The 16,989-nt window shown below is 48.3% G+C and overlaps 1 protein-coding gene across 1 annotated transcript in view; it reads right to left on the reverse strand.

Annotated features, from left to right (window-relative positions):
* The window catches only part of MARCHF4 (membrane associated ring-CH-type finger 4), a 91,342-nt gene extending 76,955 nt beyond the window's left edge, over window positions 1-14,387 (reverse strand). Inside the window, exon 1 of the mRNA XM_019727053.2 lies at window positions 13,866-14,387. Within this exon, the coding sequence (XP_019582612.2) occupies window positions 13,866-14,387 (522 nt within the window). The remainder of the gene's footprint in view (window positions 1-13,865) is intronic.
* Between the last annotated feature and the right edge of the window lie 2,602 nt (window positions 14,388-16,989).

Here is a 16,989-nt window from a genome sequence, read left to right on the forward strand (position 1 = left end):
TTCCCCATCCTATCTCCACATTCCAGGGCCTGGCACTCAGTTGTCTTCACTCAATGTCTGCTGAGTGAATGGTCACACTTCTCCTTTTGCTACCATCAGACCAGGTGGGCTAGGAAAGAAATGGACAACAGGATATTTTCATCTTTAAATCGTGACCTTTGGAGACAGACGATCCCTTAAGAGGTCATCAAATTAATTCTACTCATTGAGCAAGACGGATGAAGGGCCCAGTGGGACACGCTTGGGTCCTGTCTGTCTTTGACTTGGTATCACTCTGCCCAAAGCTATCTTGTCCACCCTCAGCTAGCTTCACCTTCCCTTTCGTAAAACCTGTTTAATAATTGTATTTTTGTAACATTTTTCTTAACCGAACAATATGCCATACCTTTTTGTTATGGAAAACTTCATACGTATACAAAAGTAGAGAAAGTGGTAGAATAAACCATGTGCCTATCAGCCAATTTCAGCATTTTTGAACCCCTGACCAGTCCTGTATCATCTATAATAACTGGACTATTTGGAAGCAAATTCCAGCCATCGTGTCACACAAACACTTGTTCACTTGAATTGCATTTACAGGAAGAATGAAAATTAATTTAAATCATGACGAACCCCTATGTGTTTTTGGTGAGGAAGGGAAGAACTTTGAAATCATAGCATATATTCCTCCAGAGCCCAAACCATTTTTGTTTATTTGGTTTTGGGTTTTGGTTTATGGAGTATTTTAGATTTTGCTGGCAAAAGCTTAATGGATGTCAGAGGCAAGAAACAAGGCAGCGAATATTGCAAAAATGTCAGCATTGACTTTGCAAAGATTCCCTCCTCTGGGCTCTCTCTGGAACAAAGATTTGCAAACGGTAGGATCAGCCAAATGGACCAACGCCCTCGAGTGCCCTTTCCTTCGGTATTAAATAGTTGTATCCCCTGTGCAGACACATGCCACTCCCTCCCCGTCAGGCTTCCTGCTCACTCCCAGCCACACACACACAACAGGAGCAGACACCTCTGCCCTCCCACGCACACCTGCCGTCATTCACCTCCGCTGTCTGGATGGGGCAGCTGTTTTTAACATATTGGAGAACTCAGCACCCCAGCACTAGGAAGCTTTTCTTTCACAAGTAGCACATTGCTCCACAGAGCTGTAAATCTGTGGGTCCTGGAGGGATCGCCACAGGAAGAATCAAAATATACAACCCACACTCACTCAGTGTGCCAAGTGCTGCTTTTGGGGTGTGAGTTTATAAGGTATTAAAGAACACGGCACAATGGCCAGCACTGTTTCTGCTGCTGCCGAATAACTCTGTTTATATGCTTTAGATCCCATGCTGGGGAAACTTTCCTGTAACTCGACACTTTTCACTGCTCAGGGGTCACTCTCAAAGCACTTAGCCCACAGTACTTAGACCTAGAGAAATGTACGAGGCTTGTTGTCTCGTCCTCCTTGGATAGACAGAGAAGGAGAGGCTAGAAAGAGGGCTACTGCGTATCAGGAGTCCCATTCATGCTCTGAATGGAGTAAGTGCTGTTTACTTCAATTTGCACAACAATTCTATGAAGCAGTTCTTTTTATTCGCTCCATGTTACAAATAGAAGACACTGTAGTTCAGAGACTTTAATTGATTTTGCCCAATGCCACACAGCTAGGAGGTGCCAGAGCCTGGATTCTAACCCAAATTTTTCTAACCCCCAAACCCATGCTCTCTGGCCTATACTTGGAATTCCCAATTTTTCCAAGGATGAGAACACCCCTCCCATTTAAATTATTTTTATTTTCAACTTTTCATTTTGCAATAATTTCAGATCCATTAAAAACATTTTAGAAATAGCACAGAGTTCCCATAAACCCTTTACGTATCTTCCCCAAAGGATAATGTCTATGGAACTGTAGTACAGTGACCAAAACCAGGAACTTAACATCGATATGATACTAGTAACTAACTTACACACCTTATTCCAATGTCCCCAATGGTCTCACTGATGTCCTTTATCTGGTCCAGAATCCAGTCCAGATCACACATTGTTATTTAATTGTCACATCTCTTTAGATTCCTCCAATCTGGGATATTTCTCCCACTGTTCTTCCTCTTTCATGGCCTTGACACTTTGGGAAAGAACTGGCCAGTTGTTTTGTAGGATGTCCCTCAATTTCGATCCCTTTTAGTGTTCCTAGTTTCACAAACCCTCAAGTGACGATAGTTGTACTTTATTGATTTTATTGATTGAGAAAACCACACTGACAAGACGCTGCACTAAAGGAGGCTCTTGACTTTGTTCATCGCAATGGCTTCCACATATATTTGAAAAATAGTGTGTAGATCTGTGACATCATGTGTATTTAGTTTCACCTACCCCTGTGATACCTCAGCAGCTTCTCCTAAGGTCAGCAGCCCATGGTCATACACACATCAATGCAGAAATTCTCAAAGAAAGTTTGAAGACAGTAGAGAGCTGGTGAGGTCAGATAACAAGCTCAAGAGTTAACGTTGGATGCGTGTTTGCGAATGGATTGTATGTTTGCATTCCACACTCTGCCAAGAGCTTTGCATGCATTACATCATTTGAGCCTCACAACGTCTGAGACAGATACTATTACTGTCATTCCCATTGTCCAGTGGGAGAAATGAGGAGTCTGAGTCTGTAAGTGACTTGCCCAGTGTCACACATCTAATGCACAGCAACACTGGGATTTGAAAGCAGTTCCACTTGGCAATGAAGGCCCCATATTCTTATTTACTTTGCTAATTTTCTTCAAAAACATCTCTGAGTCTCTGCTTCCATTGTTCCTCTGCCTGGAACAGTCTTCATTTCCCATTTTCCAAATTCTTTCCCTGATTTCCATCTTTAAGGCCAGTTCAAAGTCCATTCTCCTTGGGAGACTTATTCTATCAATAGATAGAGGAGTGGGGTCTACACCAGCCCCAAGTAATGCTCCATGATATGGCATACAAGAGGACAACAGAACAAGGAGATCCTTGGATATTCCTGAGTACAAGCCCTTCCTTTTACAGATGAGGAAACAGTAACAAAACTACTATCTATTGAGGGCTTCCTCTGGGTACGGCAGTGTTCTAAATGCTTGGTGTGTGTAATCTCATTTAACCCTCATAACAAGGCTAAGAGAGAGGTACTAATATTGTTGAGACAGACGCTTGTAGAGCTCACCCATACCTGGATTTCCTCTCTTTCCAGGCACCCAGGAGGATGGCACTCCCCACACCCATTGCTATTAGGCAGAGCCACTTTTGTAGATCCAGCCAGTGAGGTGTAGGCCAAAGTGATGTCATTCCTGAGCTGAAACAGCACTTCATTGTTTGTATTCAGTGAGCTGTGAGGGAGTGAGCTGTGTACCATCTGCTGTCCTGCTCTGGAACGCTGGCGCTTCCCCAGGGAGCACCCTGATTCGACTTCGCTCAAGAATAGCCTCTAAACGTAATTCAGGAGTGGGAATTAATGATTATATTAGCCAGGGAAATTAACATTAGCAGAGCAACAGTGAAACTCCCAAATTTCAGTGTCCTCACACAAGTCAAGTTTGCATCTCCCTCATGTTACAGTCCCACGTGGGTTAGACTTTTCCATCTTGTGGCTATCCCATCTGAAACGTACAGGCCTCAGATCACTGAGGCAGGGTCGGAGAGAGGAAACAGGCATCCCTTCCTGCCCCTACCCAGAGGGACATATGTCACTTCCATGTCACATGGTCCTATGCCCTCCCAGCCAAGTCTTCCCGCCTCCTCTAGCACCCACACCCCTATTCCGTGTTGTCTGGGAAGCTCCGGGCTGGTGGAGGCCTTTCTTCTCCCCATGTAGCTGCCTCCACACACTGCTGTCTCATACAGTGTTCCTGAAGTGATCACCTACCTCGGAATTGCCAAACTGAACTGAAAATGCAGACTCCGGGGCACCATCCTGGGAACATGGCCTGCAACTCTGCATTTTCCCTCTTCCTGGGCATTTCTTGAGGCCCACAAATGTTTCCGAACTACTCTAGTGTGCAGCCCAGTTCAGAGTTACCCAAACTTCAGTCACTTACACTTTTCAATATATTCATGTACCATCTATACTATTATTTCCTTTATACTTAACAAATTTCTCTAAATGCCTCCCAGTTTTACTTTAATAGATTTATTTATAAAGGAGATTTTTTATTTATGGTCACCACCATAAATAAAAAATTGGTAATATTTACCAAAGAAATAGACACGCTGTGGTACATTCATACCACAGAATATTATTATTCAGTGCTAACAAGAAATATGCTATTGAGCCACGGAAAGACATGGAGGAACTGTAAATGCATATTACTAAGGGAAAAGCCAATCTGAAAAGGTTACATACTGCATGATTCCAACTATATGACAGTCTGCAAAAGGCCAGGAGTTCCAGGTGGGAGCAGAAGGAGGAATGGGTAGATTTTTAAGGCAGTGAAGCTACTCTGCATGACACTATAATGGTAGGTCCACAGCATCATCCTGTGTCAAACCCCTTAGAATATACAACACCAAGAGCGAACCCCAATGGAAACTACTGTGTTTCCCCCAAAATCAGACTTAACCGGAAAAGAAGCCCTAGCATGATTTTTCAGGATGATATCCCCTGAACATAAGCCCTAATGCATCTTTTGGAGCAAAAATGAATATAAGACCCAGTCTTATTTTCAGGAAACACAGTATGGACTCTGGATGATAACGTGTCAATTTTGGTTCATCCATTGTAGCAAACACGCCATCCTGTTGCAGAGTGTTGATGTTTGGGGAGAGAGAGGGTGGGGGGAGGAGCACAGGTGAGTACATGGGAACTCTGTAGTTTCACCTCAGTTTTGCTTCAAATTTAAAATTGCTTTAAAAAATAAAGTCTATTCATTAAAAACAAAGAATAGACACACACAAACAAAACAAGATGAACAAATTCTAGTTAGATATTATTGTGTATCCAAAGGCTCTGAGCCGGAGGCCTCTTCTCTTTGTTTACAAAGGAGATTGGCAAGCGTTAGAAAGGTGTTAAAGGCAGCTCATCACTTCAGTGATTTTTTTTTTTTTTATCCTGGACATAATCATAAAGCATGAGGGGAAACTAGAAAGAGAACAATGGAAAGAGAACACTTGCAGATTAACGTGATTTCATATTGTGTCTATCTGGGGTACCTTTCCCACCCCAGGCTTTCAGAAACAAGAGTCTAGGGACTGCCCTGGATGCAAACAGCTTGCTGTCATCACATGTGGAGCAGTGTTTTCTGCCACTTCCTCTACATGCTCCTCGGGATGCTGGTCTGCTCTTGCTCTCTAGGGACCCAGAGCCCAGGAAAGTGTCTTTCTGCATAGCTCCTGCCAGGCAGAGAACGCTGCTTAATCAAGGTCTGTCAGGAACACGGTGGGGATGGAGATGGAGCAAGACAACTATATTGGGAATGGGGGACCCAGGCAGGAGAAGACAGAGTCATGCAGTACTGAGGCAAAAGTTTGCCCAACAGAGACTCTGGATCTCAACCTGCATCCCTGGTGTCAGGCACAAAAACAGTGGGGGGCTTACTGCCGTCAAAGCGGGGCACTTACAGCCTTTGTGCGAGTGTCTGATTTTTAAGGCTCTGGTAAGAGAGGGTAGTAGGAAAGGCAGCCGTGTTACCTGGGGGCCCCACTCCAGGTCTCTGAGAAACACTGACAGAATAGGGTAAATATTGCTCCCACTGAATAAACAGCTGCTGTGTGCCTAGAACTTTAATAGAGCATGCCCACGCCCTTACAACAAGTGTTCAAGCTCAGTATTTTATTCCTGTTTTATAAACAATGAAATTTAGGTCCAGGCTGGTTAAATACGTTGCCCAAGATCACCTAGCTGGGAAGGGTCCGAATTGGGATTTAAATCCATGTCTTTCTGACTTCAAAGCCTCTGTTCTTCCCACTGTTCTGCAATAGAATGGGAGAAGTTCTCCTGGCCAAGTGGTCTCCAGCCAGAGTAGCGGTCACTGCAATTACTAGGACAAGAGCCATCAGTACTTGTCATCACAGAATAAGAAAATGAGGCTTCACGGGGTGGAAGGGGTCTCAAGGGACCCTCCATATCCCTTTTGCTTGGCATTTTACTTTATACACACACGTGTACGTGTACACACACACACACACACACACACACAAATACACCTTCCACCATATCTACACCAGGGACCTAAAACACAGTGCTCTTAATCTGGAATGAACACGTGCCAGGAGGGAGGGGGAAAGATCAACATTAGTAGTTCAGAAACACTGAGTAGTTCGGAAACACTGAGCCCCTACCGTATCCAGAGCCCTCTGCTAGCCACTGGGTGGCTTCAAGAAACTTCTTTTGGAGAAACTGATGTTGATTCTCTTCAACCACATCCAGAGTAAGCTTTCCATAAAGAAGGAAACTAATTTGATTTATCCTCCTCAACACCTCTGAGCATGGGCCCTGGAGAAATCTTCATGAGAGCAATGAGCTGGGTCAAAGACTGGGGTCTCCCTCCTGTGCTTGGACAGAGCCCATATTTGCAGATCCTTTTTTTTAATGGTTTGCATCTACCTGGAACTCAAATTGTAACTTACTCAATTTTGCCTGTTTTGTTATTAGGCAGGCAGTCCCATGTGCACCCCATTTTTTACTTTTAACATATGCAGAAGGAAGTATTGCATGTGTACTAAATGTAAAATGCACACGTAGATTCTAACTTCCCTATGATACATCTCGGAGGGGGATGGTATACAGCTCAGGCCACACACCATTCACTTGCCAGCTCCCTTACATCCGGGCTCAATTCCAACTTGGCTTCCTTCCCAGCAAACAAGAAGCAGCTCGCTCATTCCCACACTCCTTGGAGTATACCCTCCCCCTGGAAACTACTCTCCCTCCCCCAACTCACAGGCCACAGCTGGGCTTCTCCAACATACCAGCTGGGAAAGAGAGAGAGAAGGGGAGGGAGGGACAGAGAAAGAGGTGGGGCGTAGGGGAGAGAGAGATTGAGAGAGTTCCAATATCTCTCCTTTCTTCTCCCAGGCGCTTTAGCAATGCATATTTCACTCCTGCCCTATCACCTTTATTAAGTAACTCTCTGTATGGGGTACTCAGCTGGAAGCCACACCCAATCAATTAGACAACCCACCACAAGCAGATTCAAACTGGCAAGTGAAGAAGCACTGCTCCAAAGTGCACACTGTGTAGTGGGTGTACAGACAACTGAAGTGAGACTCACTCCACAACTGCCCAGACACCAGGTGTCTCCCCTCCTCCAATCCCTAATTCTGTCTGTGGAAGTGAGATAGATATATTCGGTGTTTTATTTGTGTGTTTGCATGTGCATGTGTGTACCCGTAAATAATAGCTAAATCTGGGAAATAGCCAGGGACCTGATGGTGGCGTTGGAACATCCTTACGTCATCTCCCGATAAAGAATCAGAGAACCCTGAGAGAGGAAAGGGTCCTTGGGATTTCTAGGTTAAATAAGACCAGGACTGGCTGAAGTAGGAACTGAAAAACTATGGTGGAAAAACCCGGATGGGAAAGTAAAAATAGCCCAGTCATGACTCTGGGGGTGGGGTAACTGGGCTTCCCCTTTTCTGAGAGAATTTGGCATCCTTAGATCCATGATGGTATCTGTTGCCTATCGTTCATGAAGTGTTTGCTCTCCTACTGTGGTATGTGCATGATGTAAATTCATTATTGCAGCAATCACGTGATTGCCAACAACTTGGGTTTTCTACGAACACAGGACAGAGGCTATTCTTTGTGACTTGCTGAAGACACATTTGCCCGTGCCACGTGCTATATACATTGAGACCAGATCCTGGGATGAGATGACCCTTTCAATTAGAAAGGGGTGCAGGCTCATTCTCTTTCTGATTATAGTAAAATCTCTCTGGACCCCCAAGCAATCTCATTGTAATAATTTTCTAGAGAAAGTTGTTTCTAGAATATTCCAAGTGGAGGGAACAGCAGGTTCAAAGGTCTAAGTGTGAACAAGCTTTGCACGTCTGACAAAGAGAAGAAAGACCAGGAAGAGGGAAAGGGACGGGTTGTGAATAAGTGCTTCCAGAGCCAACCTGGCTCTGTGCTGGAAAGCTGATACACACTCTCCTCCTTTCAGCCGTTCATTCAGGTTGGACAGGGGTCAAGGATCCATGAGAGTGTGGGGCGAAAGCCCCGTCAGCAACACTCCACTCTCCATTTCTAGCTGCACTAGTTCCCTCCGAGGGACAGCGGGCCATGGTGGGTAAGCAGAGGCATCTGAAGCTCAGAAGGCGTCTTGAGGTTCACTAGTCCCAATCAGCCACTTGTGCCCCGTTCTAAAGCAGATTATACTATCGTGGGATGGGTTGGAGAGAAAGTGCTATCTAATATCAAAACCCAAGCTGGCTTCTCTGGAGAGTCTATCACTGGCCAAGGCATTGCCCTTTTTGCCCACAGAGCACATGGGCGCCTGCTGCTACACGGCACACCTTCAGCACTGGATACCAGCAAGTATGTTGTTCCCTTGTAGCCTGTTCTCCCCAGTTCCCCTACCTGTGGAGCTGCGCATTAGATGAACTCTAGAGGCTCATTCATTCCACAAATACTTATAGAGCATGAAGCAGGTGCCAGGCACTGGATTGGGAGCGGTGACCCAATGATGAGCAAATACACACGTGGCTGCTTCCAGGGATCTCATAGGCCCTTTGTAGGGCCTCCCTTAGAACCAGACAAGAGGGTCCCCTACTGTAGGGGGCCCCACTCTGGCCCTTCCTCAGCGGCACCCTTCCCATAGGGTGAAGAGTATACAGGGTCAAGGAGTCACGCCCCTTTTCTAGAACATGCTCCAATGACCTAAAACCCTGGAATTCTGCCTATTCAGTCATGAGCCTGCTCCCAGAACCTTCAAGGTTCTTTTCTTCAGGTTCAAAGGGAGAGGGGCAAGAGACAGCATTTTGGGGGTGGTATGAACAGAGCTTGGACAAGCCAGCTGGAGTCTCCACACACATGTGGCCAAGACTCATCATCGTGAGGGATGGAGCCAGCAGTGGAAAGAGAATCACAGCAGCCTGTAGACTAAGGGCCAGATATCCCCATCTGGCTGGCCCAGAACTCAGAGGACTCTGCAGTTCCAAATTCAAACCTGTCTTCCAGGATGTTTTGAAGGTGTAGTTGTCAGGATAGAAGGATAAAATGTGTTTTGTTTAATAGTTTGTTAGCTGGATTTATTATGTTTAAATATCTTAGCCTATGGTATGTGAGCCTCCATGTATATTCCTGCCCAAGGGTCCATGAATGTTGGGGATGGGTCTAGTCTTTGTGGACACAGATATTAATTAAATGATCATACAAAGAAATGGAAAACTGAACCACAGTGCTAAGGAAAATAATATACCATTTGGGTCTCTTCTAAAAGGCTCTACTTGATCTCCATTCCTAGGGTTCTCACTGCATATTGGGGTCTCCAGGTCCCCTTGAGCCCTCCACAGCCCTTCTCTTCCTCTCCAGGAATCCAAAACACCAACTAAAATATTCTATACTATTCTTGCCCCTTCTGAACCCAGAGCTCCAGGGAAACGAACCCCAGGAAGAATAAGACAGAGACCAAGCCTGTTCATCTCTTCCAGACTCATTTCCTGCTTTCCATTAGGTCCAAAACAGGTGCCCCCACCACCACCACCACAGCCGTGGTGGGTTGCACCTTTGTGCTCACCTCCAGGCGCTCCACAGCTGACCCAACCTGGGAGGTGGTTTCACCTCTTTGTCAAGGTGTCCACGCGTCTCACATCTCTTCTCCTTCCAGCTGTCTAAACTCAGCCTGTCTCTTTCGTCTCACTTGCTCTTCAGCAGCAACAGAGAAGCTTTCTCTGACTAATTGGAGAAAAGGTAGCAAATTTTCCCGCTTGTCTCTCTGAATCGGCACCCCACACGCTAGTCACTTTTACACATGCATCCCTTTCTTGTACCCGATATTACGGCGATTCACTGGCGACTCCCTGTCTGTGTTCTTGATCTCTACCAGCCTCTGTGATGTCTGGGTTAGATTGTGAAACTCCCAGGGGGCAGGGCCACACCGGCCCTGCGTGTCCAGACCCTGCTCAGCAGAGCTGCAGGCACTGGTAGGCACTGAATGAAGACTTCTTATGATGGAGACAGAGGCACAGCAGTCTGCATCTAGAGTATCGTGAGTGCATAGGGAACAACCTACCACCACCGCCAGACCACAATCACAGCAATCCTCCTGCCAGCCCGGCAGCCAGGCACATTTTTCCTCCTAAGTGAGGCAGGGGGAACATTCTCTTGTTTCTGAGACGACGACAACTACAACTATGACACCACACTGTGACAGGGCTGCTTTCACTGTGTTGACTGATCTGATGCTCAGAATGACCTTTTGAAGTGGGGACCGTCATTGTCATCCCAGTTTTACAAAGGAGGAACCCAAGGCACAGAGATGCTGTGCAACTTGTTCAGGCCTCAATCTCGGGCTATCTGGCTTCAGAGGCCTCCGCTTACCCACCATGGCCTGCTGTCCCTCAGAGTAAACTAGTGCAGCTAGAAATGGAGAGTGGAGTGTTGCTGACTGGGCTTTCGCCCCACACGCTCGTGGATCCTTGACCCCTGTCCAACCTGAATGACTATCTGAGAGGAGGAGACTGTGCTCGGTGAGCTTTCCAGCACAGAGCCAGGTTGGCTCTCCAAGCATTTGCTCACACCCCGTCCCTCTCCCTCTTCCTGTCCTCTCTTTTCTTTCTCAAATGTGCTAAGATTGTTCACACTTAGGCCTTTGAACCTGCTGTTCCCTCCACCTGGAATGCTCTTCCCCCAGACCTGTGCATGGCTGGGTCCTTCTCATCATTTAGGTGTCAGCTTTACTCTTAAGCAAATGAGTTAGCCAAGAGCGAAAGGGTGGTCTTGGGAAAGATGCAGCTACATTAGATACAGTGCTCATGGACAGCCGTCCTCTTTCACTTTCCTCACAGCACTCAACACCACTGATATCATGTTATCTGCTAGTTTATTTGTCTATTTCGGCATCTCCTCTAGACTGTCAGATTCAGGGGAGCCGGGATCCTACCTGCCTTGTTCACTACTGGATACTCAGTGCCTGGAACAGCTTCTGGCACACTGTAGATGCCCAATACATATTTGCTAAATGCATGCATGAATGAATGGGTGCAAAGTCTTTTATAGATATGTGGCGCTAACTGGATGCTTCAGTTTCCCGTCAGCACATACATTATAAGCCCCTGGCAGGAAGAGACCATATCTTTGTTGTTGGCAGTCTTTTAGCCCCTGGACCAGTTGCAAATGACTGGGGAGCTGTTCGGTTCCTTTGTTTGGGCAGGGAAAAATCCAAGACACTCACCCCTTGAGATTAGACTGTCTACAGTCCTTTCAGGGCCACGTGTGGACAACTGCTGGACACCTTTCTCCCTGAACAGAAACTAAGATACTGAAACCTCAGATTCTCTCCCCCACACCTCTGCCCCTCTTTCCCTCTCTAGAAAGTTTTCCCTATCTCCTCCCCTTTTGTCTCCTTTCCTCCTTTCCTGAAATGCCGTGGAGAAAAATGAGCAAAAGTGAGAAAATGTGTTCCCCACATCTAACCCACATTACTCTTGTTACTTCTATAACCCAGTCTCATTAGAATTTCCTGGCTCCTGCACAGATAAAGCAAACCCCCAAATATAATCATCATATGCAGAAAGTGTTTGATTTGATCCAGTCCTAGCACCGACATGATGTGCTATTTCTCCCACATAATAATAGAGCCCATTTCTTTATTGGTGTTAGCTTTTTTTTTTTATTCAGGGCTTTATTATGACACTTCACAAAATTAAGGAACAAGAAAGGAAAGCTCCTAACCTCCGACCAAACGCTGTATCACAGGAGGGTGTTTCACACCCTTCCTAAGGATCTCATTCTTTTTCTTTTTTTCCAACAAAATACTGCTTTTCCATGATCAAAATATGTACCATTGTATATTAATCCCTTTCAAGGCATTTTCATGTTCGTCATCTCCCGGATCCTGCCAACACATATAAGGAAAGGAAAGGGGACAAAAAAGATGTCTCAAATGCACAGTAGTTGGAACAGGGGCCCAGAGGCATGATGCGATTTGAAGTTCACACAGCAGGTGAAATACCATCCAGAATGAACAGGCTCCTGTTCTCTACAGACAAGGGTGCTCTTGCCAGAAGCCACACTCCCAGCAGGCCCTGTGACATGCAGGCCTGAGCCAGCCCGTAGGGGAGAAGGAAAACAGTTTCAGAAGTTCAGAAGCTAAATAATTCCTCCTTTTGGAACAGAGGAGGCTCCTGATGGGGCAAGATACTGACCAGGCACACCTCAAAGTGAGGCATCACTCTTGCTCTCGGCCAAGCCACTCCACCTTGTGTCTCTGTTGCAGGCCCAGCACCAGAAGTAAAGAGAAGGGCTGACAGAAGGGCACTGAGCAAGAATCCTGGACCTTCTCGCCTAACAGGAGTCCTCAACTCTGGGCAGTACTTCATCTGTGACTTCAGGCAATCCTCATCACAAGAGGGAGGAATCCAGTCTTCAGCCTCTCAGAGACATTTATTCACACTGAGATCTCCATCATCCCCCCCTATAATGCCCAGGCGGTGGCCCCAGTCATCATCTGTCCCTGAAGTGCTTTCCCCGTGCAGAGCAGAGATAAAATGAATGATAATGTCAGCTAAGCCTGCCTCTCACAGAGCAAGCCCTCAACAAGAACCAGGGCCACCCAGGCACACTGCTGAACTGCCACTTGTTAAAGGGGCACCCGGAAGCCTTCCCTCCACTGCTGGGAAACCAGTAAAGAAGTGGCTGATGTGACCACATAACCCTGGCCAGGGTGCAATGGAAGGTTCTTTCTCCGGCATCACTAACTGGATCAGATTTTCGGGTGAACCTTTCCTACCTGGAAGTCTGTGGAAAGTGCTTCCATAATGTATGACTCCAGAGGAATGTGCACATGCTGTCCATCATTGCAGACACTAGATTGGAAGTGGAGCTGGAAGGGGTTGGGTGAGTATGTCTGTGAAAGTCTGAATGAATGGGGTAGGGGGAACCCTCAGACTTGGGAAGATTGTGGTCCTCCCAAGGATGAAGTACTTGCCATCCCCTATTCTGGATGGGGACAGTTAAAGAGACATTCTAACTTGATGTGCTGCAGGCCTAAGAAGGGGAATAGATATCACAAGATTCCCTACTAGCTTCTCTGTATCCCATTAAACTCACTCTCATCCCATCTACCTACCTGATTTCAACCTAGGAAAAACTTGAGTCTGCCAAGAAATGTCTTAGCAAACTGTGCAGTCTTCTTGGACCTAGAATCCCTTTCTACTTCCTCTGCAGTGACTAAAACACACTGTGAGGATGCAATATAATAAGGGAGGGGGTAGACTCAAAGTGAAAGACCAGGCACAGGCTTGTTGGGTTTCAGTCTGTGAGAACAGGGTAAGTGGACGAGATCTCTGCACACTTTCAGAGAGGGAAGAAGTCTGAATCCAGGACTAAAGATGGGCTGGGGAAAATGTCACTAACAGCAAGTCAGATGAAAGTATATCTCGGCAACAAGCATGGGAATACCACCAAGTTTCTTCATTTCATTACTTCTGAGTTCTGGATCCTCTATTCTGAGGACACTTATGGAATTGTTGCGTGGAAGTGAAGATACTAGCACTGGAAGGAAAATGCAAAAACTGAGATACACCTGAGCCACCCACCAGAAACCAGACACCTCTTGGCTTAAGCACAAGAAACACCATTGTGGAGCCCTTAAAACTTATAGTCCTCACATTAGAGACAACATATCGGTTCCCCAGGGCAAGTAAGCAAGTAGCAACCTGCAAGATCTGGAAATACCACAAGGAAGCAGGAAAAGGGGAAAATGGTCTCACCTGTTCTGGCCCCTGGAAGCAGATGCGGCAGAGTGGGGTCCTCATGCCACTGTCCAGGCTGCTGCCCAGTGAGTAGCGATCCTCAGCCTTCCCCTTACAGAAGTCATCTGAGGAGGCACTGCTGAGCAGCGAGGCAGGTTGCTCTGTGGCTGGGCCACCCCAGTCATCGTCCACAGAAGAAGGCGGCAAAGGTGGTGGAGGTGGCAGAGGAGGGGTCTCCCTGCCAACGCCCTCTCCAGGGCCCCTCCAGCCTGCCCACCCCCCGGCACCCAGAGCCGGAAGGGTGTTGTTGTTGGCTGTCAAACCAAGGGGCTGGGGGTCACCGTGCATGGGCTGGGGCGCTGGAGGGGGGCGCCGCAGTAGGAAAAGCTTCAGGTCATTGAAGAGCATGCGGCAGCGGCACTTGAGGAGACCCTGGTGGTGCAACATCTGGGGAGCTGGGGTGCACAGTCCACAGCCGTACCAGGCACAGCAGTAGCAGCAGCACCACCACCAAAGCAGCCAGCTCAGGGACATCAGCATGTGCCCAGTGGAAGCAGAGAGCCCAGGAGGGACAGCCGTAGTCTTTGCAGAAGAAGATAGGATGGTTTTGGGGGGTTCCAGAGCGTATCTGTGTTACGGGGGGAGGCTGCCTTCTCGCTGGCTCCTCTTAGATTCCCTCCAAGCAGCAAATGAATTGCCCCAGGACTGAGAACCACCAGTCACTGATTCTGAACTTCACCTGGAAAGCCCAACAAAAGAAAAGGTTTTCTTGCCCTCCACCCCCACTCCTAGCCCAACCCTAGGCTGTGCTCAGGATGCCTCCTTTCTGCCTTTGACCTGGGGGCACCAGTAGGGGCAGGACAATTTTTTAAATGTTGAGGATGGACTGTTAGGGCCTTGAAATGAAGGTCTAATTGTTAGAAAGTTCTCCTGAAGAGGATTATTGGGTTGCTCTCAAATTAGTAGGCAGTGGGAAATCTCTTTTTCTTTTATATGAAAGGGTGAGGAAGATTATAAATCAAATTTGGAGTGGGCTTGGGCTTAGAGCAAACTAGCTCAGTGAAGAATTGAGGACTGCATGTTCAAAAGAGAAAAGATTGTTTTCCTCAAGTAGCAAGATATTGGTTGGGGTGGGGGGCAGGTAAGGTGGTGTGTAGAAGAGGCTGTGAGAAGTTTTAATTCTCCTGGGCAGAAAACCGGGGCAATTAGCCCCCAGAAGCACCAGAGTTGCTTTTAAGAGAGCAGTAGGATGGAAGGGATTGCAGGTGAAATTGGGCAAGGGGCTTGTGCTTTGCCTCTGCAGCCAAAGGGCTACACAGAAGAGGGGAAAGCCAATAAGGTGAATAGGGTGGGGAAATAAGGGACTAGGGAGGAGGAAAGAAAGGGGAATAAAGAAGATATGTTAACCCTTGCAGAGCCGCCTCCTTCCTGAGCATTAAGATCCTGGCTAGAGGAAGGGTGTGTGTGTGTGGGTAAGGGGTGGGGGGAGGAGGCAGTGGAGCACAGAGAAGGAGTAGAGAAGGGGGAGTGTAGGAAGGGACCGGGGAAAGAGAAGTTACATAGTATCAGCCCCCAGCCCAGCCCTGCGGCAGTCTGTATGTCCGCGGCCCCCTCCCCTTGGCTCCATCAAAGGTCTCTTCGGGCGAGGGGCCAGGGCCGGGAGAAGGGCAGTTCCGGGCGGGTGAGTGACCTCGCGTTCTCCTCCTCTTGCACCGCTGGGATGTTGTTGCCCTCCGCTTCAGGCTCCGGGTCTGCCCGCGGCCGCCGGTGCTGCTGTGGAGGCGGTGGCGACTGCTGGTCTGCGTCCGGGTGTCTCCGGGGCGGGGGCTGCTCCGGCTCGTCCTCTGGCTGCTGCTCGCCGTCCAGCGCGGCCGTGACTCCAGCCTTCATGATCCTCCCCCTCCTTCTCCTCCTTCCCGGGGGGCTGGCCCTGAGCCCCCGCGCAGGGGCACCGCTGCCATGCAACCAGAGGCGAGGCAGGCGTAAGGGTGGGGGCGGCTGGGGAGTCTGAAGGGGGGGTAATAAAAAAAGAAATGATACTAGTGGAAGAAGAATAATTCGCTTCTCCAATAATCAGGACAGAGTGCTTCTGGATGGGTGGGGGCGGAAAAGGGCGGCTGCCGGGTCTTCACGGCAGCTCTGCCCCCGCTATCCCCACCAAGGGCGGCCTCGGAGGGCTCTCTGCGCCCCCACCCCTGCCACTCCCTCCTCTCCGCTGCCTCTGGCTGGCTGGGCTCGCTGTTGCTACCTCTCCTCGCAGATTCAACGAGGTAAGACTTGTTCGCGGTGCCAGTTGAAGGTGGGGAGGAGGAAACGCAACTGTGGCCGAGGTGGGATGCAGCCAGCACTTGGTTCCGGCTCGGTCCTCGCGACTCCCCAAAACCGTATATAAATATATCTCTTATAAAAGGCGAAAGGAAGCAAATCAGATTCTAGTCTGCTGCCAGGTGTTGTCTCGTCTTCTGCCGTTGCTGAGCACCCGGCGCCGCGACTGCTGCCCCTCTGGCTCAGTTCCCAAAGGGGTGGTGCTGGAAGGGAGGTGGTGTGGCTGTGAGTTGACCGTCCGAGGACTAGAAACAAGGTTCCTGGAGCGGAGAAAGCTCTCATCTATCTCCGCCGCCGCCGCTGCCGCCGCCGCATTCAGCACCCCGGGCTAGTGGACAGCTCCCACCCAGACCCCGCGCATCACGCAAGTGGGGGCCTGACGCAGACGCCGCGGAGGGATGGAGGAGGGAAAGGGGATGAGAGGAAAAGAAGCTAGAGGAAGAGGGAGCCAAAGGAGGGGAGAAGAACTGGGCGAGGGTAGGGGTTGGGGAGGGACCAAGGGAAAGGGAAGGGAGGGATTTAGGAAGGAAGGGAGGAGGTGGTAAAGTGGAGGAAGAGGAAGGAAGGCATGATGGGCACAATTCAGGTACAGACTCGTGCATTCCCCCCCTCCCCCGGCTGGAAAGTATCAATGGATAGTGCGGTTGTAGAATTTCTTCCCAGGCTACGCTATCACCACCCGCCTCAACGCACATACACAGACTTCTGCATCTGAACCAGAGTCCATTTCCCTGCCCATACAAACATTTTAAGCAGATATCAATCTGCAAGCTTTGGAAGAGAGAAAGTTTTGTGAGTCTCACACTGATGTTGGGGC

The sequence above is a fragment of the Rhinolophus sinicus genome, linkage group LG01 (genome assembly GCF_036562045.2).
Source record: "Rhinolophus sinicus isolate RSC01 linkage group LG01, ASM3656204v1, whole genome shotgun sequence".
Taxonomy (NCBI): domain Eukaryota; kingdom Metazoa; phylum Chordata; class Mammalia; order Chiroptera; family Rhinolophidae; genus Rhinolophus; species Rhinolophus sinicus.